Genomic DNA, 27,877 nt, shown 5'->3' with positions numbered 1-27,877 from the left:
GTTTCAATTCTCAAAGTATCTCGATTATTGATAATCATAACACTAATTTTAGAGTTGTGCAAGTTATGTCAAAGGATTTTATAATTAAAAAATATAAAATTTTAAATATTTGTATAATTACAAGCAATTTTTTCATTTAATGATATTTTATAAGTTATAAAAGTATTTAAATTTTTTTAACATATATATGTATATATTAAATCTCAAAATTGACCCCTCACATATCAAGAGCTGCTTTCATTTTCATAAATATCAATTCAAATAATTATAAATAAAAATATTTATTATAATTTAACAATTACATTTAATATTTAAATTTAAATATTTATTTATAATTAAAATTCCTGAATTTTTAATTATCTAAATCAATATTTTTAATTTAATTTTTAAAATTTTTTGTAAGAACTAAACTGTAATTAATTCAATATTTCAGGATTTTACTGTTATTCTTCTAACAACAATATTTAATAAATAAAAATTATTTTTTTAGAAAAAACTATTACCGATACAAACTACTGGCTGGGAATCGAACCGAGGGGACTGAGGACTGCATTTATTATTACTCCTTCCACTAAAAAAAATAAAAATATAAGATATTGTTTAAAAAGTTAAATATCAAAAAATATAAAGTATTTTTAATCTTATGAAATATAATTATTATCTTTTTTTAAAATATTTTTATTAATGAAGACTTTATATTTATTATAAGGTATTTAATAGAAGTAAATATAAAAAAGATAAATTTAATTTAAAAATAAATAATTATTTTATTAAAAAGGTGAAAAAAATATTTTATTTTTAAATAAAAAGAGTATTATTTTTTATAAAAAATAGTTTTTTGATTATCAAATATTACGTGGGCTTTTTGTTTTTTTAAATTTGTTTTAAACTTTTACGTTGGATTGCTTTCCGCGAAACAGAAGGGTGCCAGTTTTACTGACTTCTCGTTGCCTTTTGCTTTATGATTGGGCATTTGGCAGCTTCGTTCGACGTGCCGAGGCATGAGGAGTGCGGAGAAAAGAAGTGTCGAAAACTTCCAATGATGGATAGTGAGGAGTACTGGAGCAGTTAGAGTGAGAGTGTTGACTCGGCTGACTAGTGTAGAACAAGAAATTCCTCTTGCTTTCTCTCTCCCCGTGCTTGGATCTCCTGGCTTTTGATTGCTTTGGTAAGACTGTCTCTGGATTTTGATCATCTTTTTGCATTTTGATGGATGATGAGTGATCATTAACTGAAACCTCTACTGCTCTCCGGTTCATGCAAATTTGTCGTGCATGGTTAATCTCTTCCAAGAATATCACATTTCTGTCAAGAATATCATGGTGTTTTTCCAGAATTTTGGATATGTCAGATTAGTTGTCTTGTTGTTGGTGGGTCTTCAGATGTTCAATGAGTTTTTCCTTTTCTGCTTTGGTGCTTTGCTGGGTTGCTCTAAAATTTGCTCTTGGTGATTTAACTTTAACGCAAAAGGAAACGTTTCTCTTGGGGGAAAAAAATTTTAAACGTTTCCCATGAATACAAATCTTTCCCTCTTCGGTTGACCCATATGATCCGTCTGGCTTGTGAACATAAATTTAATTCTTGTTCGAAGATTGGGTTGCATACTGTACCTTCTGAGATTTAACCTTTGACCATTTTTATATTCACTGTCACTCCTCTTTTAATTCTCAACAGTGGACTCTTAAGATTCGCCAAGGGCATGGCTCGAGCATGGGAAGAAGATAGCGGGCGAAAGCGAGTGACATATTTTCATAGCTCGGAAGATAAGAAACTACATTTTGGCTGTCAGATCTCAAAGGAAAGATTCTATATTTTATGGAAAGCGGTGACTGAGGAAGTAAACTTTGGGATTGGAATGAGAAAGATGCAGTTCCTTCTGTCCTATAGAGGGGTGGATTATAAACTTGAGCTTTCCTATGAGAATATTTGGCAGATTGAGCTGCATCGTCCACACGGTGAAGCTGCAGAGTATCTTCTGATTCAGGTTCTTAAATATACATTATTTTGTGGGGATTTGAATTTTGAAAGTATATACTGCATTTTCTTATACTCTTATAGTAAATGTAATAAAAGAATTGCTGCTGAAGCGATAGTTATAAAGAACACTGACCATATTATGATAAATACAAACCACTTGGCTTGCTGCAATTTATAAGGGTGGGGTGAAGTTTGGTAGAAGTCAAGGATTCATTTCTTGACCACAACAAAGATATGGTGAAATGAAGCTAATGCAATCAAGGTAATAAAACTTCTAGATTATCTGATATTTCTATCATAAACAAAATGAAGAAAGGAAAAAAAAAAAGAGAAACAACATAACTTTTAATTTCTACACTTTGCTCGTATTTTGTTATTAGTCCTTACACTTTTTTTGAGTGTTATAAGTCCTTACACTTTTATTTTTTATTATATTATCCCTTCATGAGCAAAGTGTAGGGATCTTGGAGGAATCAAAAACACTGAAAAATAAAAGTGTAGGGACTTTGGAGGAATTTAAAACACTGAAAAACAAAAGTTTAGGGAATTAAACCCCAAAAAAATTGCAGGGGATAAAAACAAAACACAAGCAAAGTGTAGCGACCCAAAGCTATGTTTTTCCCCCCAAAAAAAAAAAAAAGAAAAAAATACTGATCTAAAGAATTCTACATGAAAAATTTAATAGATAGTAATGAATAAATGCTATTCCATGAGATCCACCTTACTATTTTGAAGCTGAATTTATAGACGTCTTACTTTTTCCATACTGAAATATGCTTTTATTTGTGGCATGTATACATGCATATGCAGTGTCTGAGTGCGCGCGCGTGCATACATATATATGTAATGTGAGATTATCTCATAAATAATAGTTAGATGAATAAATAATAAATGTGGTGATATATCTTGATTGATAAAATTTAAGCTTTCAGTACGTTTCTAATGTCATTTAGGTGCATAGATTCAAGAGTAAGGCCTGTATATTTATTCACTCGTTGGAGAAGCAAGATGACAGTTTGATATTCAACTTACGAACCAGTTCTTTATATATTCTTCCAGTCACTTAAGCGCATCAGTATCACTACCAAACTGCTTCGTATTTGACTTCAAAGGTGCCTTACAAGGTTTAGATCCCAATAGTCATGTCTCCTTGCCTATCGCCTAAATCTTCTATTCGGGGTTGGTTTTGAGGAAGCCTTTCAGATCATGTATACCGTTCATTGCCTGTCATAAGATAAGAGTGAAGTACATTCTACAAGTACAAGGAAAATATAACATAATTCTACAAGTACAAGGAAAATATAACATAGGGTCAACCCTTAAAGCTCATATACTTTTAACAGTGCACAATAGTGCTTGTGAGAATTCGTGCAAGCTTGTATTCTCTGGGTTGTTGGTGAAACCTATATTTTTTTTCCCTGATAAACAGTGAAACCTAATTTTTCATTCATGAAGGTTGGTTCTTGTTAATTCATGTGATTGCATGTGTTGTGTAATTGCGTATTGCTGTAATTTGTAATCTTCTGCGTATTTGACTTCAGAGAAATATTGTATGTTTATCAATTTCTCTTCAATTGTCAGCTAATTGGTGCTCCTCGAGTATTTGAGAAAGATGTACGTACTTATAATGATCAATGGATCCGAGCAACAGATTTCACTCCTTTTGGCTGTATTGGCCAGTCTTCTAGTATATGCTTGCAGCTTCCTTCTCATGGTTGTCTTCCAAATTTCAGGGAAATATTTGCTTAATATAAGGAAAGCAAGAGGAAGTTCTCTTTAGAGGAAGGAATTCCTTTATTTAACAATTTGAATCTAGTCCCTATTGTTGCTCCTCCTCAAGGAATTGACATACCATATGACATCCTGTTCAAAGTTAACTCATTGCTTCAGCATGGGTGTCTTGCAGGTCCAGCGCTAGATAGTGGCTTCTATTATTTGATTGATCCACGTATAACGGAACGTGCTTTCATTGAACATGCTTTAGAGAAAATGTATCATTTAAAGGAATTCTGCTTTGACCCTTCAAAGTGGATGATTGATCAGTACAGAAAGTATCGTGCATCACAGCATCCTTTCCAGTCGCCATCCCTATCCTTAGATAATGGCTTGGTATATGTTCGCAGGGTTCAGATAACCCCTTGTAAAGTTTATTTCTGTGGCCCAGAGGTCAATGTATCCAATCGTGTCCTTCGTCATTTCCATGAGTTCATTGATAACTTCCTGCGTGTTTCATTTGTTGACGAGGAGTTGGATAAACTGTTTCCAACAGTTTTATCTCCTCGTAGATCTTCTACTGAGCCGAGAAAAACTGAGATCTATACCAGAATTCTTTCCATTCTTAGAAATGGAATACTAATTGGTGATAAAAGGTTTGAATTTCTAGCATTCTCATCAAGTCAATTGCGGGAGAATTCTTTATGGATGTTTGCTCCTACAAGATGTGGACTTAATGCTACTGCCATTAGAAAGTGGATGGGGAACTTCTGCAGGATTAGAAATCTAGCTAAATATGCTGCTAGACTGGGTCAATCTTTTGGTTCATCTACTGAAACGTCAAGTGTTGGCCGGCATGAAATTGAGATTATTCCTGATGTGGTGGTTGAACATGGTGGAATTGACTATGCTTTCTCTGATGGGATTGGGAAGATATCTGCTAAATTCGCCAGGCAAGTAGCTATAAAATGTGGCTATAAATCCACTCCATCTGCCTTTCAGATTAGATATGGTGGATACAAAGGAGTTGTGGCTGTTGACCCTACATCATCAGTGAAATTATCACTGCGTCGGAGCATGCTCAAGTATGAATCAGATAATACAAAACTAGATGTCTTGGCATGTAGTAAATTTCAGCCTTGTTATCTAAATCGGCAGATAATCACTCTCTTGTCTACTCTTGGTGTCAAGGATCATGTCTTTGAGAAAAAACAAAAGGAAGCTATAAACCAACTGAACTCATTACTGACAGATTCTTTAAAGGCACAGGAGACTCTGAACATGATGTCTGCTGGGGAGATATCTAATATTCTGAAGGAGATGCTCATTTGCGGTTATAAGCCTGATACTGAACCTTTTCTTTCAATGATGCTGCAAACATTCAGGGCATTAAAACTATTGGAATTGCGACGCAAAACTAGAATTTTTGTTCCAAATGGAAGAGCGATGATGGGATGTCTAGATGAAACAAGAACCTTGGAATATGGTCAAGTATTTGTGCAATATTCTGATAACAGGTTCATGCCACTGTCTGATGGTTCCGTTGCACATGGCTCTAAGAGATCTCATATAGTCAAAGGTAAGGTGGTGGTTGCAAAAAACCCATGCTTGCATCCAGGTGATGTGCGTGTTTTGAAGGCTGTTAATGTGCCAGCTCTTCATCACATGGTTGATTGTGTTGTTTTCCCTCAAAAAGGATCCAGGTAAGCTTATTTCCTTCCATTTTCGTTATTTTACACAGTTAATATTATTTTATAGGACCATAGGTGGTCTCAAATTTAATATTTGTGTGAAATCAAAGATTCTGGTCTCTTAATCTGTGGATAAATACTCACCAAGTATCGGTGAAATAATGAATACACGATTGTGTTTCTTTTGTAAGTTTGTGTGTTCTTGAATCTGTGAATGTGTGCTTCTGCTACTTAATATACATGCTTTTGAAGACAGCAATACATGTGAGGAGATTAGCATTTTCCCGCCATATTGTTTAACTGGCAAATTCATGTTCAAACAGGTGGGGACTTGAGGGATTGCATTTGGCATGACTATTTTCCATGGAAGTTCTTTATTTTTTGCACTATTGGTCCCTCTGGTTTTATCGTATTTTGGTATAGGTCATGTAGTTTTTTCTTTTTCCTTTTTTTTGTTGCTTTAGGTCCCTATAATTTATCCCGTTTGCAACATATTTTTGAATAAGTTTGAAAGGATGATGAGGTGACACCAACAGTGCTAAATATACCTGTGAGTAATGCCGTTAATCTTTGTGTTGAGTTGAAATTATGATTCAACAGATTGAAACATGAAACAAAGCATGGTGAACAACATTGTTGATCTATTGAATCATAATTCCACCTCAGCAAAGATTAACGACATTAGTCATGGGTAAACATATTTAACACTGTTAGTACTAGCTCATCATCCTTTTGGGCATAATAAAAATAGAGGGATGATATTGCAAACAAGATACTAGAGGGACCTAGAGCTATAAAAAAAACTATAGGAGTCTATACCAAAACACATTAAAATTATGGGGATTAATAGTTATATTTTTCCTTTTTTGCCAGCATCATGCATAATTGCAGTAAAATTATCTGCATAATGTGTTACCTATCCACTGCAACTCACATACTTTCTATAAGAGCAACTTCATCATTTTCTTCTTTCCGTGAGAAAATGTCAAGTACTATATTTTATGTAAAATTGTAATTAAACAGAAGATGGAAGCTTCTTCTGCATTATCAATCTCTTATACTAAGGAGGTTATATGGTCACATTTTTTTTCTCCTGTTTCCATAAAATATGACTTTCAAGATTGGCGAGTCTCCTGATAAAAGAGTTTATTTTAAGGTATCATATCTGTCACAATTTAACAAGAATCCCCTTTAAGATGAAACTTAAAATGTTATTGAATTTATGTGAGCCCTATATATGATCTGTGGTAGTTGTTTCTGTTTCTGACTGGCTATATTTTTCAAGCACATATAAGTTGTAAATCACATTTGTTAACTGGTACTTCGCATCACGTAAATAGGAGATATACATGTGCGCACGCACCATACATGTTATTAAAATTAAAATATTTCTATTCTAAACTATTTTGTCTTATATAAACAGGAATATACTGACCTGTTTGGCAACTTTCTATTCATGTTGAAATAAATCTAAAGAAATTTGATTAGATCAGATTATAAACTGTTTCTTTTAATGAGGCTTTGAACGTTTCCACGTTTGGAAGAGCTAGATTTGTCGTTTAGGAAGTTATTTATCAATGAATTCTCTAGTAAATTGATGTGTTTCTTTTTTTTAACTGTCTTGGGTATTTCATTTTGTAATTCGTTTTCTGACGCCATAATTGACTTTCAATACAAGACCTCACCCTAATGAGTGCTCGGGAAGTGATCTAGATGGAGACATCTACTTTGTTTGCTGGGACCCTGAATTAATTCCACTGCAGCAAATCGTGCCAATGGATTATACTCCAGCCCAAATTATACAATTAGATCATAATGTCACGATAGAGGTGTTGTTCTCTTGGATTCAACCATCCTCTTTATGTCTTAATATCATGACAATTTACCATGATGTCATTGGAATTGATCATGTCTAACAAGGCCATATTGAGTCACTTTTCCATTATCCTCTCATTGCCAATTCTGCAAATGCATCGCCATTAGCCTAGACTATTCTCACCTTGTTGAGGATATGAATAGAAAACCATTCACAGGCCTTATGCTGGAAACGTAAGCTTTATGGATGGTTTCACATCCATATTTGCTCTAACTCAAACCTATTTTCATATCATGATTTGAGGCTAACAAATATCATGTAAACCGGAAGTGAAATATTGTCTCGTGGAAATTCAGTTGTCTTAAATTTTCTGGTACTTTTTCTAGTTTGGAAGATCCAAATTTACCAATTTACGCTATAAGATTTAAATATTTAATCTCTCTTATGATCCCCCCTGTTTTATTTTCTCTTTACATTTATTATGTTCTTTGAAAGTAACCACTTAACCAGCCTTGATTTTAGTACTTCCGTTCCTGAAAGCCTTGTGCTTTTAGATCCACTCAAGATAGACTAATACATAACCGGTTGAGATGCTTGCTTTTTCTGGTGCAGGAGGTTGAGGAATACTTTGCGAATTCTCTAGTGAATGACAATCTTGGAATGATTGCAAATGCCCACACTGTCTTCGCAGATAGAAACCCCAATAAGGCAATGGCTGAACAATGCATTCAGCTTGCTAAGCTACATTCAATTGCCGTTGACTTTCCAAAAACCGGCATCCCAGCTCTTATACCTCGTGAACTATCAGTTAAGGAATACCCAGACTTCATGGAGAAACCTGATAAACCCACCTATAAATCAGTGAATGTGATCGGAAAGCTTTTTAGGGAAGTGAAAGAAATTGCACCAGAAGCTAACTCTACTCCAGCTTTTACTTTGGAAATGGCTAGAAAGTCTTATGACTCTGATATGGAAGTTGATGGCTTTATGGAGTATGTTGGTGATGCTTCCAATTACAAAAGCAACTATGACTTTAAGTTGGGGAATTTGATGGATTACTATGGAATCAAGACCGAGGCTGAAATCCTGAGTGCGAATCGTATGAGAATGTCCAAATCTTCTACCAAAAGAAGGGATTCAGAAGTAGAAGCAATTACTATGGCTGTGAGGTCCCTAAGAAAAGAAGCTAGGGCCTGGTTTAACAGCCGTGGAAGTGCAGAAGATTATGAGGAGGACGATCTGAAAGCAAAAGCATCTGCGTGGTACTATGTTACTTATCATCCAAGTTACTGGGGTTGCTACAATGAAGGTTTGAATAGAGATCACTTTCTGAGCTTTGCATGGTGTGTCTATGATAAGCTTATCACCATCAAGAGGGAGAAAGCCAGCATTAGATCTCTTTCAACCGTCTTTCTTGGAATGCAGGTTTAGCAGTGGGTTACATTTGTATTGACAACCTAAACTTGTGCATTGTATCTCATGGAACCTGCAGTATTAACTGCAGTGTTCATATAAGTTATGTAGCAAGGTGTGAATAGGACTCGAACGTCACCTTAAGTGGGTACTTGACTCACTTGAGTATCTTCTATATGTATACTATATGTCTGTACTTGGGTCTAGTGGATGAAGACAAGTTGTTGATGCAAATATATATGGCATGTGGTTTTCTTTCTATATTCTTGAATCTTCATTTCTTAACGTGTGAAAGTTTGTCTGCTGGTTTTACACTCTCACACACAAGGTAACTCTGTCCCTTTCTCTCTCTCACAAAAAATATTAAGTTATTTTCTAGCCAAACAGTTTACCGGTATAAATCTGTTTCTACTGATTGGTGTGTCATAGTCTGTGTTTGTGTGTGTGAGAGAGTGCTTTAGGCTTCTGGCCAGTGGTCACTCTATCGAGGAGCAACTAGGAAATGGAATGTAAATATTCATGTTCAGCATAGGAAGCTAGCTAGTAATGCATAAATAAGCTAGCTAGTTTTTCTCCCACAAGAAAAATACTTCTACTCACAATTATGGAAACAATCTATATTCTTTGCTTTGAATATTTTAACTTCCAGTTTTCAGAGTGATGAAGAAAATTACATATACTTGAGAGGAATAAAATCAGAGTTAAAAGGGAGGAAACGTAGTGTCCTATTTGGTTCAAGGGAAAAGTTTTCATAGAAGTGAAAGTAAAAATAAAAATAAAAGCAGTATAAAAAGTATGTTTAATATGATAATGGAAATGAGATAAAAATTTTATCTAAGTGAAAACAATGGAATTGAGTTCTCATGGAGGAGGTATGATAGAAGTGAATTCCTTGATTTTTAGTGGAATTGGGTTCCCACATGCCAAACAAGCAAATTTCAAAGTTCTACTTCCACTTTCCTAGTCCCAATTTCAACATACCAAATGCTAACTTCTGTTATATATTTTTACTTTTAATTTATGATAAAATTAAATTTTACAACAATATTATAAACAGTAAAAATATCAAAATTTTTCCCGGCCAAGTCAAATGTATTTTTCAATATCATGCAAAAAGACTTGTAATTTCAATGTTATTTGGTGCGCCAACAAATATGGCCTTATATTCTGTTTTGATCAAGTGTATAGTTACATTTTGATACGCGTTATTAAGAACATATGTGAGAGTATATGAACAATTTTATTTAATGATTATTTATGAATTATTATAAAATTAATATATTTGAATTAAGTATAATTATATTTTTTTTTTGTTTTAGAATGAGGGAGTGAAAGAGGGAAAGGGGGTGAGGATTGAAGAGAATGAGGGTAATTTTATGATGTTATTTATAGTAAAAAATTCCATCCTCAACCCAGAAATTAAAAAAATGGGTTTAGAATGGCTTAGAAGATCATCTCAAGCCATTCAATTTTTTTTTTCAAAAAATTCTTCCAAAAAATGGTATAAAACTTTTAGTAATCTCACCCCATTCCATTTCATCATTAAAAAAAATTCTCAAACATATGCTTGAAAGACGACAAAGAGGGAGATGGATTGTGGAGAAGAGAGAGGGCGAGAGGGAAAGGAAAGGGTTGAAAAAGAAGACACAAGGGAGGGCCAAAAAGGGAATATGAGAACTATCAAATATAAGAGGGATAATGCAAAAAAAAAAAAAATTGTCATATCAATTATTATTGTAATGAGTACAATACATATATGGAGAAAGAGATAACCTCATAAAAATTATTTACAATAATATCTCTCAAATAATGAAAAATAATAAATAGTAATATATTTTTAAAATATTCTATATAACAAAATAGAAGAGGCGAGATCATGGTTGCTACCTGCAATTTTGGATTAGAATAGGAGTGTTACTGTTTCGGATAGGAAGGGAGTGAGAGAGAGGGAGGTGAGACTTGGGGGGAAAGGCTTGGTGAGGAATAATATAGCAGTAAATTAATTATCCAGTAAATCATCATCTGTTATTGTAAGGCATAACAGGTAATCACTGTAGTTTTATATTTTTTTTTTTAACAATATATTTCTATTAATACCCTCCCGCATTGAATTTTTATTAATGCGAGGCGTCTGGAATACCCATGGTTGAGGGTTTTTTTTTTTTTGGTTGGGTTAAATTTTTTGAATCATTGTGGATCAAATTATGGGCCTGCATCCGTATTAGTAAGCTTTAGAATGCTATTTTGTCTTGATATTTTGATGCTCAGTAATTTTTACAGGCAATCAAAGGAAAGTAAAAGCTAGCGAGAAAATCAATGAGAAAAAAATGGACCAAGTGGAAATGAGAAAAACTTATAAAAGAAGAAAAAATAATAATAAAACGCAAGGAATGAGGTTAGATTAAAACTAGCATAGCAACCAAAACCAAAATGTAATCAGAACTAAAGAGAAAACGGTGGTTACCCAAAAATAAAATCAACATGTACTTCTTAAAATAGAAATAAAAATTGCATAGCAAATCCCAACAAAAATAAGAAGCCAATAATCCTATAAAATAACAGGACAATCAAAATAGAGAAGATATGTTTGCTCAAAAAAAAAAAAATTGGAGAAGATATGAGTTAACACTAGGGTTCAACAAACAGATTTGAGATAACAGCAGGTTCGAGGAGCAGATCTGAGGACGTGGCGAAAAGGTGCAACGGTCAAAGTGAAAGAGGAGGAGAAGAGACAGAGATGGATAATTACAACATGGATCGACGGAGACGGAGTTGTTGAGACTTGAGAGACATTGAGAGGTCAACCGAGCGAAGAAATCTAAGGTTGGAGATTATTAGTTTGAGACTTGAGAGACGTTGAGAGGTCCTCCAAGCGGAGAAATCAAAGGTGGGAGATTAGTTTGAGTCTTGAGAGCTGGTCGTGTATAGAGATCATGTTGGAGGGAGAGATTGAGAAGGTGAAAGACGAGAGTGAGGGAGATTTGAGTAGGCGAGAGATCTGTGATATTCTGTGAGAGATAGAGGGATGAGACAAATGAGGGTGAGATCGATGAAACCAATACGGATGAGTGTTTCAGTCTTTATGAGGGGTAACTACAAATGCGGCTTGGCTGTGATACCAAGGGTTGATGGAAAATGGCCTGGTTCCAGCATTTGGTTTGGAATCAAGTCCACCTGGAATTCTATCAAGTCAAGAACAATTCTTAAGACGTGTCTTGTGAATGAAGCAATAGTGCCAATTTTCAGTCAAATCAGCATATGAATCTTTGTCTCCGCCTTCTGCAGAATAAAAAGGAGAGGTAAAAAACTGACTTGGAAATGGAGCAGGCTTCAAAATGCTTGACATTATCTTGGCCTGCCATAGAATGCTCTCCCTTTCGAAACGACTTAATGTGCCGATGGAGTTGAGGTCGCCCCAAGCTAAGGCTCGCGAGAAATACTGAGCCAGAGAAGTTTTTTTTTTTTTTTTTTTAGAATAGTCAATTGAAGATCCCCTCTATCGACCTGCTAAATTATGAAAAAGCAAATAGCTAGTAGTGGCCAAGATAAGTCTCGCAAAATTTAGAAACAACAGCCATGTCACTTAGTACTTGATTGTTATTTGTCAAATATGTGAAAAGACCACACTACCCTTGCTTGAGAAAATGAAACGATGCAGAACCACAAAAAAACAATTCCCAAAGCCCTAAACATACTTGCCATTTCAAAACACCAAAGTGAAGTACCGTGAAATCATAGTCAAGATCTCTCTGCCACCGATGTCCTTCCCATCTTAGATGTAACAACGTCCATTTTCTCATTCACGGACATCCTTATCGTTTGCATTCCTTGTCGTTTGCCTTCCTCATTTAGGGACATCTTCATCATTGTTTGCTGTTTGTGCTAGTTTAGGAATATCTTCCACCATTGGTCTTTCACCTTCCTTCCCATCCTGTCTTCTCCCCGTGTCATGTATGTGTTTGCATCTAATTGATGATTTTCAGGTAAGAATTATGGAGTAATTGGATTTTTACCCACTGAATTCGATTTTTTATGCCGTATTCTTGTTTGGATTTGCTTGAATCAAGGAGTTTTTGGCTTTTCATTTCATTTTTCTAGATTGATTAGCTCCCTGAATTTCATCTTATTTCATTTTTATTCTATGCTGATTATGCTCATCAAACTTGTTTGAGTTTCTAAAATAACATAATTGGTAGCTTAGAAATTGCACTATTTTTTGTGATGATTTGATAGTTTTTTGTAATATTGGAATAGCATTAAGGTCTAATAACATTCTATGTAATTCATGAACATTAATATTTGAATTTTACTGTAAATTCTTGAATTTTTAGGTGCAAATATGTGAATTTGATGTGTAAGAATAAGATGTTCATTTGGGAGGTTAAATTTGAAAGTTCATTGTTGAATATATGGATAGAGAGGTGCAAATAGTTGCTGAGATAGATATAAACATGAAGACTTTAACTTTTAGTTGTGAATTCTTGAATTTTCCATTGTAAATGTGAACTTGATATTTGAAAATGATATGTTAAATTCTGTGGTTCGTAGTTGAATATTTGAAGAGGTATTTATAAATAGTTGATAAAATAATTGTAAATATTTGAGGAGATAGTGTTAATGTTGCTGAGAATTTGTGACAGAACTTTTACTTGTTTTGACAAGTTAAAAAAAAATTAAAAACTCATGTTTGTATTTCTAAAATAGTAGCCCCCATTTATGTTGTGATCGTAGATTAAAATCTGATTATGTAACATGTGTAATTGCAAGTAATACTGAGTAGGAGTGAACATTTCGAATTTATAAGTGTTGGGGTTGTTTACCTATTTGGATTCATTTTGTCATTCCAATAGATTATGACATGCATTTAGTAACATGGCTTCAGTGAAAGGAAAACAAACAACCACTTAAGTGGAAGGGCATGTTAATGCCTCTAGCTGAAAAGGTCATTATCTCTCGCTATCAATACAAGTTCATATATCTTTTTACATATAAGTATTTAGTAGTTTGTTTTGCATTTCAACCTAAGGTGCAATGGCTCATTTGCATGTCGATATGGTGTGGGATTTGGCCAACGATCTCAATAACAGAGCACAGGGAGATGCTATGTCCTTGACGACAAGACAAACCGAAGATGAAAAAGGCTAAGAAGGCTAATTGGCATTGTTTATAGGCTTATGTTACGGGTTTATGACAATTCCTACTTCTATATTTGTTCTAAATACGGTCTATAACTATTTTGAAAACTATTTTGAGAAATTTAAGGACTATTTATATATCCGTTTGTTTTCTATTTTTAGAAACTATTTTTTTATTTTAATATTTTCAAAACAAAAAAATTTGCTTGGCTAATGGTTTTTTAATTTCTGTTTTGAAAACTGTTTTTAGTTTTTTGTTTTTAAATACAAGAAAAAAGAAAAACAATTTTAAGCTGTTTGTTCTCATTTTTTCAGTTTTTCGTTCAGGATTCCTACTCGATCAAAATCATACCTCGTCATTTTGCTTTTGCCTCACCTTTCTTCTCTGTCACTCTGCCTCTGGTCTTCATTGCAACTCGTAGTCGTCGCCACCATTCTCGTCGGCGTCACCTCACACAGCGCTCCCTCCTTTCGACAAGTCTATTACTAGTTTTTTATGGTTACTACTCATCCATCGCTTTTCATCTGCATTTGTCTTCATAACATTTCATTTTTTTTACCCCTTTCATCTTTCTCGGCAATGATGGCAAGGATGCAGTCGAAACGTTTCCAGAATCACTGTTCCATTAGAGTACCTACTTCCTGCATAGTTCACGACTTGGCACAACCTAGACAAGTCCCTAACTCATCTTAAATCATGGAAATTGTTCTTAAACGACTTGTGTGGCGTGTCGACGAAGCAAAAGAGAGCATTTCACTTCCATTCTCGTACAAAGCTCTGCCACCGAGTCGAGTCCAAGAAGGATTGGAGATGGAATCCAGCGATTCCAGAATGTCTCCTACCTTCTGCTTCGTCTTCTTCGAATCTATTCCTCTTCTTCTTACTGCATCTGGCTGAAGCTATCAATGGTAGAAATTGAAGCTCATGACCATAATATTTTTAGGTTCAGGTTGGTTACCCTGCATGGTGGAAAGGATTGGATCACCCTGCATGGTGGAAAGGATTTCTCTCAGATCTTTCGTTTTTTGGCCAAATTTCTTGCATAGATTGAAGTTGGAGAAATCACAATCCAAACACTGATGGTTCATAGAAGATATTGATTTTCCCCTTATTCCACAAATCTTTTTTTTCTATCTTTGAATTTGATCTTCTTGTGCTTGACTTGAACTAGTTTTGTTTTTGTTTTTTCCCCGATGGTGGCTACATTGACAGTGGTGGAAGACAACGATATCTAGATTAGGGCTTTTTTATATGATAGCATTTTAGTTTTATATTATAAATATAAATATTAAATAAAAATGATATCTCAATTTCATATACATAATAAATACATTTTTAAAATCCATATCCATTTCGATCAAAATCAAACAAATTTTATTATATTTTAGTTTTTAGAACTTATTTTCAATATTAATTTTTCCAAGCAGGTTTTTTTTGTTTTTAATTCTAAAATTGTTTTCAGATTACTACCACCAAACAAGTATTTTTTTTATTTATTTTCAAAAACAGTTTCCAAAATTGTTTTATAAAACAACTTTTAAAAACAAAAAACAAAAATAATAACCAAACAAGCTCTTAATTTCTGTTTTTATTTTATTTTAAAAACTGTTTTGTATTACAGTTTTTAGAATAGTTTTTAAAAACAAAAAAAATGAAAACAATTTTGCAAATAAGTAAACAAAAACACTTAACCAAACAGGATTTTTCAGTTTTCCAAAAAAAAATTAAAAATAGAAAACAAACAGGCTCTTAGAGATTGTAATTCAACATCATTGTACTGGGCATAACATTATTGTTTTGGAGACTACTTTTATTTTCATTCACTACTTGATTTTATAAATCTAGCTACTATTTTCATTTCTTCTCCAATTCTATTACTTTTCCTCAAATTCTACCAATCTCTATTACTTCTCCTGCTCAGCACAATACTGCTTGAAAAGTCTGAAGACACTTTCTAATAAAAGCACTAATAGTCCAGAACAAACTAAGCTAACCCAATTCCCAAGAGCTTCCCATAAGCAGAAGTATAAACGTATATAGCAAATAAAGAAATTCTCCAATTTAAGACAAGACAAGAAATACCCACATGAACCTTTAGAATTTCGAAAAGCAATAAGCCAAAAACCAGTGAGGTAAGTATGCAATGCTCTAAAGGAACACGTAGAGAAAAAGTGGTTCCAAAAAATTCACCAAGGAACATAGATATGATTTGCATTGTCATTCCCAAATTAACCCATTTTGTAATTACCATTCTACCACTAGCAGGCATCCTTGAAATAACTTATTTTCTTCTTTTAAAAGCTTCTGCTCAAGACAACATTTGTAAAATTGCCTTATTAATCCACAATTAACTCTAAAATCCTAAAAATCATGAAAATAACTCAAATAGATTATCAAGTTTGTAAAATTTATAAGAACAAAATCCTAAGTTTTCAAACTGTAAAACACTTCAATATAACTTCATAATTAAAAAATCAAAGTAGAAAGGGCATGCAAAAGCATGGGAATAAAAAAAAAATCAAAACATTTGTTTTATAGCTAAAAACAACAAAACAATGCAGCAAAGGTACACTGTAGCACATTTGCCTCTTTGCCATGCGCCGCAGCACATTGCACGAATTTAACAGTAAACCTGCTACCACATGGTAGCTCTTGGGAGCTACTTTTGACACTTCTCACTACTTCATCTAATATCCAATTGAGGTGATACAAGTGTTCATAAAAAGCTTTTTTGAATTTTAATTAATGGCACTAGTTTCACATTCAAATCACTTCTCAATCAAAAGTTAAACACCAATTTCTAATTTCATTCTTTTAAAACATTATCACAACTTGGGTGTCCAATATTCAATAAAGCTCTTACAAATCCATAAATCACACTCAATGGATTATACAAGATTCATGCAATACACCACAACAAACCAATCACACATAAATGCCATTCTTAATGTTTAACTAGAACCGGTAATACGGGTCGGGTTATGTGGGTTGGCCTAAATAACCAGTCATAAGGGTTGTGTCGGGTTGAAAAAAATTTGACCTAAATTAAAATGGGTTTTTTCTAACCCGAATCATATAACCGTGAACCATATGAGTTAACCCTGATGAGTTAGGGTTAACTCATTTAACCCATATTACTGTTAAAAAAATTAAAAAAAAGAGAGAGAGAAGGAAAATTTTGTAAATATAAACCATATCAGACATGAATTACTTAGTTATATCAATTTATATATTTTACAAACATTATAAAATAATATTTTGGTATATTTACAATGAATCATGAAGAAATATCAAATTAAAACTTATTATTTAGATGTATTTTTTAAAAAAATCATAAAAAATAAATTTAAAAAAAATGGGTTGACAGGTTGGCCCATTTACTCTGCCAACCCTTAAGGGTTGGGTTAGGTTCGAATTTTTTCAACACATATAAAAACAGGTTGAACCCAACCCAACTCATATTTCTCTTAACCCGTATGGGCCAACCCATATAGGTCGGCTCGGCTCATATTCCCACCTCTAGACTTCAACCCCTTAATCACAAAAATATAAAGGAGCCAATTTCTCAAAAATTATCACATAAATTATAATATCCATACATTTATACATCTTCCTATTTGCATTAGTATTTTAATCCTAGTTGAACTTTACAACCTCATCATACAAGTTAAAGTATAAAATACACATTCAAATTAATTTTACAATCAGTGGAAGTAGTCAAAAAAAATATTATGGGAACCTAGCTAGCAAATATCAATCAAATACACATAAATAAATTTATGAGGCCTAACATTAGGATTTCAACAAAATCCTATGTCTCTAGTCGTTTTTCTCGATCCTAATTTAATGAGTTAATCCTTGTAATGTTGAAGAGAGGGGGGTGAATGCAACCACTCAATAGCCAAGATTAATCTAGCTTAAACAAATACATGCCAATCAATTATAAAGAAATAAATGGCAATTTCACAACTTTCATGAGTATATTTGCTTTTCAAAATGTTGTCACGACTACAATACTAACAACTATGTGGTCAAGCACAAACGTACATCGAAATTCACATTCAAACACACATCACATGAGTTCATAATATTGACAACCATGTGCCTCTATCAAATTATGTCAAACCATAATAATAACAACCATGTGGCTAGGATATGACATGCATGATCAATGCCATCCTTATATCCTTCTGATACCTCCAACATGAAACCAATAGCTAGCTAGTAGGCTACGTTCATAAACTCAGACTACCCAAGCCTTCCACTCATGAGGATCTACCCAACTAAGGCTACTACACAAGTGAGACAATCCCTCTACAATTGTGGGACAATGCTATCTTCCAATCCAACGGTTGATAGCTTGCTTAGCTTTCGATTCCAACGGTAAGCAATTAATACCACATAAATTTATAACATCCATTCCTCTCCTTATAGGCGAACTCCCTCTATAAATGATTATGTCATGCACATAACATGAGCACATAGCATACAATTTCATTGTCATCAACCTATTCATATCATGCGCATTACACTTCACCACCGTCATATTCAACACATACTTCAATTTGCAATTAAATCCCATGTTGCTCATTTATATATGAACATGTTTTTACTCAATAATAACAATCATATAAGCATACATATATCTATAAATCATTTTTCATCAATTTCAACCCATCACACACACTTAATCACATTACCATATTTTGCATCAAATCTGCATTTACAACATCATTTAGTTTTCAAATAATTCACTTTAACATATAATTAATCAACAAATAAATTCATAAAATAAATTTTTCTCACTTACCTCAAACCTTTAAGAGGTTAAAAGTTTACCTCTCAATTACAAACACTTTCAAAGCTCTTCTCAAAATTGAATGGTGCCAATAATGATTAACCTACAATTAACCATGCCTAAAATCATTACTACCTCCATGATTAAATTTCACGATCCTTTGTTTTTTATATAGCAAGATTTCACAATCCTTTGTCTACACTTTCAAACTCCCAAAATCATAACCATTAATACTCATTGGATTTATTAGCCCCTTTTAACTTACATTATCATTACTACTAAACCACTATTAACGACATCAAACACTTCAACAACCCTCATTTATGGCCAATTTCGAGTATTAATGGCACCCACACACTAAAAACGAGCAAAGCCATACATGTTAAGTTTAAATAACCTAAATAATTCACATAAACTTTATTTAAGTCAATAGGTTTGCACTTATAGTCATTATGGACCAAAAATCATCATCCCAACAGAAACCCTAACTCCACAACTAGAGAAAATGGAAGAGAAAGAAAGGGTAGGAGTTTAAGAATCTTACCTTGGTATTTAATGGCGTAGAAATGCTCTCAAACCTCCAACTTCACAAGCCCTGACAGAGCAAGTCTCTGGCCCTTCATTCACTTTGCTTCTTTCCTCCTTTTTCGAATTCTAATGCAATTTTACTTCTGAAAATTCTTGACCATGCGTCACACAGAGGGGCAACACCAATGCCAATTATAATCAATACAAATATTGCTCATCCCATCAAGGGATCGCGTCTTCTTACTCAAATTGATGACACAAACATGAGGAGATGATATGCCAGCTTCCTGCCAATTGAGTAAGAAACTGCTAAAACTAGTCTTCGATGGGGAAAAAAAATAGCAACGAAAATAGCCAAAATAAGTGGGACAAATTAGAGTAGGTAAAAATTGGAATTTAATATAATTCATGGAGAAAGAAAGGCATTAAACCTATATGGACCCATTCAAATACTTGAATGAAGTACACCAAAGTTGTAAATTAATCAGAAAGACAGAAACTACATAAAATGCGTAAATATGTCTTTCACATGCCTAATTATCTCAGCAGTATTGATGGCAGTGAAACGACATAGAGAAAGTAAAACTCAACATTATAGAGTGAATGCGAGTAGACTTGAGAAAATCCTTAAGGGCGACAAAGCAAAGACTATGAAGAAGGAAGGTGATGGCGTTGAAAAGGGAAGTAGAGGAAGACGACAATGCAAGAAGTAGATGAACGCATCGGCCAAGGGATGTAGATGAAAGTGACGGCTCAAGGGTTCGCACGGTTGCTCTGTGGAGAAGGGATGCAGATAAACGTGGAAGGAGAAGGCATACGAAGTAAGAAGCATAGAAAACCTAAAAGATTTCTTTGTCGTTGTAACTTAATAAATAAGGGTAATATTGTTTTTCTACATCTCTCTCAAATTACACTCAAATTTTAAAATTTGATTATAGTTTCTAAATTTATCTGCAGATAAGTCCCTTTTATGAAATTTATACGTAATTTTCCCCAAAAACAATCCTGTATGAGAAAATGATCTTCAGCGTTCATATATTGATGGCGAAACTACTTTTTGTCTCATGGCGCTTCAGTCCTATCCAAACCTAGCAAATGATCTCGAGCGTTCTAACGGTGTTGCCAAAAAAAGAGCTAACGCTGTAATTTAATTACTTGATAAAATGACTTTTTTTAGCAGAGATAAAACGACTTCGTTTTGAAGGATCTATCTGGGCCCTCATTCTTCTTTTTATGCTAGTGTTATTATTCTTTTTCGGGTTGGATTTTTTTTTTTCTGATTTTGATCATATTAAAATATTTTTCACATTGATCCAGAGCTACACACTACTTTTTCTTGATAAATAGCTATAAACTATTTGAATCACCTAATACTCGCATTCGTACTTTACACAGTTCAAGATTAAAATAAAAAACAAGAATTAAATGATTTATAGATCCAAAACAACATATACGTGAGAGGAGCTGCATTATTTATTAGCATGACCAGGGCCGTACAGGGTTGGGGAACCACCCTGGCTGTTGCCCAACCCTATACCCCCTTCAGGCTAAAATTTGAGCCCGATACCTGTCCATGCCCCAAAAATGCTTGACGTGGGAGAGGTCAGGCACGCAGGGTCAGGCATAGTCGAGCTAAAATGCCCAGTTTGGCCCTTAAAATGACTTTAGTTTGGCCATGACTTTTCCTGAAATTAACCTAAAAAATAAATCTGAAATAATGACAACACACACAACAACCAATTACAGTAAAAATAACAATAAATCCTCAATATAAGCATATTTTTTTGGCCCAACAAACCTTCAATTAAATCAGAAAACAACAACAACAACTCAACAAAGCATCCATATCAAACAAGGAGTCGATAGTGACAAAGGAAATATACCACTAGGAGCAGGCGTTACTGCCGAATTTTGATCCTCCATTTCAAACTCCTAAGCATAAATATAAAATTATAAACAAAAATGACGAGACTATTGACAGAACAAAATTAGAAAGGAAGTGAATTTCATAAGTCAGAACATGCTTAGAACTAAATCAGAACAGCAGACATGGTTTCCAAAAACTTAAGACAAATGCAGTGAAGTTCAGAAGTCAGAACAAGCTCTACATACCATGGTTTCTAAATTTTAAATTCTACAATTAATTAGAGCAAAAATCAGTATTGCCAAGCCGGACCCAGCCAAAGGCAAGAAAAATTTAGAACATGCAGTGAAGTCAAGAATCAGAGCACAAGAACAACAACAAAAAAATGCAGCAAAAATCATATTCTTGAAGCCACAAACAGCCACGCCAAGAGATGAAACACTAATCAGAACAGAGATGAAGCAAGCATGAAATGAACATACCTTGAGTTGCAGACAGCTCGAGCTAGAGACGAAGATGAAGACGAGCTCGAGTTGCATACAAGCACGAATCAGCACAGTGTTAAAGAGACGGAGACGAAGAAGAAGGCGAAGAGGGAAGACGAAGGCACCGAATAAGTGACGAACAGAACAGCCAGCCCACGAAAGTCGAAGCGTGAATTCGAAGATGAAGCCGCTGATGAATTCGAAATTGAAGAAAGGTTGAACTTGAAGGACTCAAGCAAATGAGCGATTCTCAATCTCAGATCGAGCGGAGGAAAAGGTGAAAAGGGTGTGCGCACCGTGAGTTGCAACTGTGAGCGACTGAAAAGTAGCGGTGAGTGACTGTGCTGCGGCTAGGTTCGGCAAATTGACCTTTATGCTGTAAAAAAATAATTTATTTCTCACAAAACTACACTTTCAATAATATTTATTTAAATATTACAAATTTAAAATTTAATTCGATTAGTATTAAATTTTAAAATTTTTTTTATCAAAACCGTACTTAGAATTTAGTTTCTATAACATAAAAAATATATATCTATTATATCATCTCTCTCTTCAGTCAACTTTTTTATCAGATATAGAAGAAGATAAGTTTTATTTAATTTAAAAAAAATTAAATATATATCTCATCTTCTCTCTTTTCAGCCAATAATTAATTATCTAAGTAAAATTTAAATTATACAATCATTATTTAAATATCATTAACTCCATTAAAGACTAAATAATTAATTGAAGTCCCTAATCAATTGAAATTGAAATGTTAATGTCTAATACAACATTAGACGCTTAGATTAACTAAATAAATCAACATAAATCTCTAAAATCATTAAATGAGATGTTCTTAGTGAGACTAAGTCATCATAAGTAAAAAACAATAAAATTGCTAACATATTTTAAGTTATACCATGAGTGATACTAAATTATCATAGATATCTAAAATTGTCAATCATGATATTATGAATTACACTAAGTTATTATAACATCTCTATTTTTACTCCTCAAATCTAAATAAAAAATGTATAATCATATAAATATTAAAGAAATTGTGTTTATCAAAATACAATAGTAGAGTTTAATTTTTAAGATGTTAAGAAAATACTATAAAAATTACATAATATGTGTGTGGAGGGAGGGTTTATAGATTATTAATTTTTTAAAAGAAAAGAAGGAAGAAGATTTAAAAAAAAAAAAAGAGGAAAGAGAGAATGAATACCAAAATGTGGGACCAACTAACTTATTTTATTATTTTCAATTCTATTTCTTCTTCTGCGTACATCACTTCCTTTTTCTTTTTCTTTTTTGTCTTCCTCTTGCTCGGTGCACAAGGAGAAATTAAGACAAAGAGTAAGCAAAATTTTAAAGATAGGATTCCATAATAGATACCTTGAGTCTGATCTCAAACTTTTTTAAACTATATACGTGTTTTAAATATTTTTTAATCACATACTTTCTTTGGTTTTTGATTTCTTAATGATAGAAAATCTAGGGTTTGATATAGTTTGAGTTTTTAAAGACTTCAATTAATTATTTAGTCTTTAATGGAGTTAATAATGTTGGAATAATGATTGTATAATTTAAATTTTACCTGAATAATTGATTAAAACTTGACTGAAGAGAGAGGGAATGAGATATATATTTAATTTTTTTAAATTAAATAAAACTTGGCTTGATAGAAGCCAAGTTCTATATCTGACAAAAAAATTGGCTAAAAAAAAGATGATGGGACAGATAGATATATATATATATATATATATATGTTAAAAAGAACTTGGCTTGATAAAAGCCAAGTTCTATGTACGTTTTTGACAAAAAAAAATTTGAAACTCGGCACTAATCAGGCCAAATTTTAAATTTGTAATATCTAGGTAAATTATTGAAAGTTTAGTGTTGTGAGAAATAATTTTTTTTATAGCATGAAAGTCAATTTGCCACTAGGTTCTTTTCCTTCTTCAACTCTTTTACTTTACATTTTTGCAAAAGTACGTTTGGCAAATTCAAAAATTTATCAGGTTTGGCAAAAATACGCTAGTTTAAATGTGTTTTTGTAGGTTACTCAAATAGACCTTAAATCTTTCTTTTTGATAAAAAGTAAACAAAATGAAAATATAAGTACCTTAGGTCAGTTGAGCAAAATGGTTGTACAGGCTGGCTCAAGCCTACCCGACCTCAGTTTCCGACCAGCCCAACCATTCCTAAAAAAACATTAGGCATTTTTTTCCTTTGGGTCAAGCTGAGTTTCTCGAACTATCGAGTTACATGTTCAGCCTTACTAAATGACCTCTTAGTCTCAAAAATTTAACTAGTTTCAAACTTATAAATACTTATTTAAATTTTCAAATAATTTTGTGTTGGCAATTCCTTACCAAATGGTTAAAGGAATATTTGAGAATCCAGATAGGTTAGATAAGTTAAATCAAACCAATTTTGTTCTTATTTCAAAAGGGGAAAAACCTGAATATATAAAAGATTTTCACCCTATCTCTCTATGCAATATCAACTACAAAGTCATTACTAAGGTGATTGCAAACAACATAAAATAGATTATTGATAAATTGGTTGATCAACACCAATGTAGTTTTATAGCTAGGAGGCAAGGGAGTGATACATTATTATTTCATAAGAGGTAATCCACTCAATGAAAGTGAAATCAAGTTAGAAAGGGTGTATAGCAGTGAAAGTGAATTTGGGAAAAGTCTATGATAGGATGAAATGGGGCTTTATTGAAACTGTTCTCAAAGAAATTGGCGTGAATGATCAGTTGAGTAAGCTAATTTTATAATGTATATCAAGTGCAAAATTCAGGGTCCTATGGAATGGAGAAGCGTTAGAGGAATTCACATCATCTTGAGAGTTGAGACAAGAAGATCCCTTATCCCTTTATATTTTCACTCTTTGTATGGAAAACTTAAGTTATATCATTAAGACACATTACTAGATAAGAAGTGGAAGCCAATACATCTGGGTAAGGACGGGCCTCGACTATCACATCTTTTCTTTGTAGATGACCTTTTTCTCTTTAGGGAGGCAAGTTTGGGGCAGGTTCAAATTATAGAAAGTTGTTTAAGTCAATTTGTCAAATCTGGAGACAACGAATGAATAAGCATAAAAACCAAACTTTGTATTTCTTAGAATGCGCATCTAAACAGAAGCTTGGAGATGTGTAGAGAGATGGGAATTAACCTTATGGGTGATCTTGGGAAGTATTTAGGTATCCCACTCATTCATGGGAAAGCCTCTATCAGTCTTTTCACCCTTATCCTGGACAAGACAAAGAAGAGGATGGCTGGTTAGAAGGGTAAATTCCTTAACATGGTAGGAAGAATTGTGCTCATTAAGGCTATTGTCTCAGCTCTTTCGACTTACCATATGCAAATAATGATGCTTTCGGTTAAAATTTTAACGAAGATTGAGAAAACTAGCAAAAGTTTTCTATGAGGTAATGAGGAAGATTAAAAAAAACTTCACCTAGTTTCTTGGTAGGAAGTCATAAAAAGCAAAAGCTAAGGTGGGTTGGGCATAAAAGACCTCTAGCTATACAATCAAGCTTTTACTATGAAGCTTTATTGGAATTTGATAAAGAAAAGGGACTCCCTCTGGGTTCAAGTTATAAGAGCTAAGTATAAATGTGGGATGAACTAACTACCATAGGTGAATAGAATGAAAAGTGCTTCGCTAACCTGGCATAGCATTGCTAATATCTAGAATACTTTTAAAGGAGGAATAAGGCAAAGAATCACCACAAGGCAACAAACCTTCTTCTAGAAAGAAACTTGGACAAGCTTAGGAATGTCGTTAGTTGAAGTCAATAAGGGAAACATGTTAATTTGCAACATGGAAGAAAAAGTTTCTAAGTACATCCAACCTGATGGGTCTTGGAACACCTAGAAATTGGGTTTATGGTTTGATTTATCCACCGTTGACATTATAGCTTCATTACCATACACTTTGAGAGGAGTGAAATAGATCCCATAATATGGAATCCATCCCCTAATGGGATGCTTAATATAAAATTTTCTTATTTGTTTCATTCTGCAAGTACACAAGATCGTGAGAGTACTCCTTGGAGGAGCATTTAGAGTTTAGAGGTCCCAAAAAAAATGAAATATTTTTTATGGCTTATTGCTCACAATAGAGTTCATACTACTATACTAGGCAAAAGTAGAGGAATTTAAGAGAAGAGCAACTACCTATATGGATGTAACAGGGAAGAAAATGTGATGCATCTTCTTCGTGATTTTTTTTTATGCTAAACACAAATGGTTGTACTTAGTTTTACCTGAATATTGAGGGGATTTTTGTAATTTAGAACTTAAGATTAGGTTAAATGGAACATGACTAAGGAGATAGGGAGGACCACTATTTATAGTATCCCTTGGAGTTCTATTTTTTCATATGTCTGTTGGGATATCTAGGTTAATAAGTGTAAAAAAGTCTTTGGCGAGGAAGAGGAGTTTTGCTCTGGAATCCTTTTAATGTGTTTTTCAGGGCCCTTTGAGACTCTAAGATAAAGCATAAATTTACCAAGAATGGAAGGAGTGGAAATGCAAATTATCAATAGAACTAATCAGATCATGATTGTTTCTCTTTAGAGACAGATGCTTCAGTACTTATGGAAGGGGCAGCGGTATTAGTAGAATCATCAGACACCATGACAACAGATAGATATTAGGTTTCAATGTAAAAGTTGAATATTTGCCACCTACAATTACTAGAATTGAAGCTATTACTATTGGGTTATTGTACTGTTAGAGGCTTGGACTTAGAAAAGTAAATATTATATCTAATTGTACCAATGCCATTAATATGATTTTGAAGGACTCCTTCGAACCACCCTTTTGAAGACATTATATAGGAGGTCAGGTCAATGTAGAGTAGATGATAGACTGTGAATATTAATTTTGTTAATAGGGATTATGTCAGACATGGTGATTCTTTGGCAAAGTTTGCCCATACTTTATCCTTGGATAGTCATTTCTTTAACCATTCTCCATCTTTTATCAGAGAAAAGGAGGAAGGATAGAGAAATGGCCCTTTTGATGTACTCTGACTTGTAACCTTTTAGTAGCTATGAATCAATTTTCATCCAAAAAAAATTATGTTGGGAGGAGATTATACAATTAGGGGTAGGGAGGGATAGGGCCACATTCTTGGAAGAGGGGTCAAGTAAAATGATTAATGAACAAAAAGTTACATTCTACTCCCCTAAAGAAATTAAAAATTACATTCCCTCCTTAAAAGTTGTAATCATCATCCAAGGGCAAACCCTCTTTATAGAGCAAAGTAAATTATTTGTATTTTAATGAAAAAATTGCATCTTCCTTCAAAACTTGCACTCTACAACTGCATTTAAAAGTTTCACTTTTCTCCCTTGAGAATTATGTCGGAAATTGTGCCTAGAGCTAATCATTATACTATACACATTGTTATTTAATGAATTTCTATTTTGTTATCATAACAATTGCATGTTCAATGTGATAACTGTATCCCTTAATAAACTATAGTGATTGTCTTAAATGTCCCTGGTCGGTCATCTTTGAGGGGTCATAGATAAAACAAGACTAGTATGAATTTGATTAATTATAAAGATACAAATTAAAGTCATAAGCACTTGAAAGAGTATGAGGTGCTGAATCGACCTGCTATGAAAAAGCTGTATAGTACAAGTCATAAGCTTATCTCATATATAATTATATCACTAAGCCCTTTGGTGTAAGATCATCATGGATTCCTACATGGTGACCACTGAACTTTGACTTAGTCAAAAGTCATCTTTGATCGGGTGATCATAAAGGCTATGATTGAATTTAGTGATATTCATGCAGAGGAATATGAGTGGTCAAGATGAAATTTGTCTATTACATTAAGTGAGAGATATTACTGGGCCTCTCGATGAGTAAGACTGAGAAAATGTATGGCCATACTACAGTGAAAAGGGTTTTTTTATTGCTACTGTCGGTCTATTCAGAGATCGAAAAAGTAACGGTTAGGTAAAGGAGAATGAAAACTCCATGTCTTATACTTGACCGAAATATTGCGTGACAAAAGGAATGTGATATAGTTGTATGATAGGTTACATTGAATCATTGATCCTCATGTGAACTGGGTAGTTGCGTTGTCTTGTTAGAGGCCACTTGTAACTTGTGGGCTAATAATATAATTAGCCTACTGCTAATTTCATATGAGCCTATAGGGTCACACACAGAAACAGCCTGACTCGAGCTATAATGTCCAAGTTCATTGAATTTAGAATATGTCTAGATTCAATGAATGTAATATAAAGTAAATGAATTATATATATATATATATTTAAATATTTATTTGATAAATATTTATATATATCCATATATGTATATATATGATATATGTATATGATATATAAAATTAAATATAGATAATATATATATATTTGAAATATATATGTATATATATATATATTCGTATATATATAATATAATA

General features: G+C 33.3%; 1 protein-coding gene and 3 long non-coding RNA genes across 4 annotated transcripts; 1 reads left to right on the top strand and 3 right to left on the bottom strand.

Moving 5' to 3' along the window:
* Positions 1-983: 983 nt before the first annotated feature.
* On the top strand, positions 984-8,871 carry LOC129288268 (RNA-dependent RNA polymerase 1-like). Its single transcript, XM_054924774.1, is given in 6 exon segments — positions 984-1,168; positions 1,675-1,984; positions 3,559-5,393; positions 7,060-7,210; positions 7,810-8,591; positions 8,593-8,871. Coding segments are annotated over 5 exon segments (3,111 nt in total). The 5' UTR covers positions 984-1,168; positions 1,675-1,699; the 3' UTR covers positions 8,651-8,871.
* Positions 2,863-18,642, bottom strand: LOC129288273 (uncharacterized). Its single transcript, XR_008587971.1, has 2 exons — positions 18,557-18,642; positions 2,863-3,201 (listed from the first exon to the last, which is right to left on the bottom strand). It is a non-coding gene; the product is annotated as an uncharacterized LOC129288273 (long non-coding RNA).
* LOC129288271 (uncharacterized) lies at positions 11,082-12,892 on the bottom strand. Its single transcript, XR_008587969.1, has 2 exons — positions 12,336-12,892; positions 11,082-12,114 (listed from the first exon to the last, which is right to left on the bottom strand). It is a non-coding gene; the product is annotated as an uncharacterized LOC129288271 (long non-coding RNA).
* Positions 18,643-18,937: 295 nt separating the features above from the next.
* Positions 18,938-20,158, bottom strand: LOC129288272 (uncharacterized). The gene is made up of 2 exons (XR_008587970.1): positions 19,664-20,158; positions 18,938-19,359 (listed from the first exon to the last, which is right to left on the bottom strand). It is a non-coding gene; the product is annotated as an uncharacterized LOC129288272 (long non-coding RNA).
* Positions 20,159-27,877: the final 7,719 nt, after the last annotated feature.

Source organism: Prosopis cineraria, unplaced genomic scaffold (assembly GCF_029017545.1).
Source record: "Prosopis cineraria cultivar Desert tree isolate PC_DT_omini unplaced genomic scaffold, ASM2901754v1 PC12, whole genome shotgun sequence".
Lineage (NCBI taxonomy): Eukaryota > Viridiplantae > Streptophyta > Magnoliopsida > Fabales > Fabaceae > Prosopis > Prosopis cineraria.
This window is presented reverse-complemented; position numbering and strand designations above follow the sequence as displayed.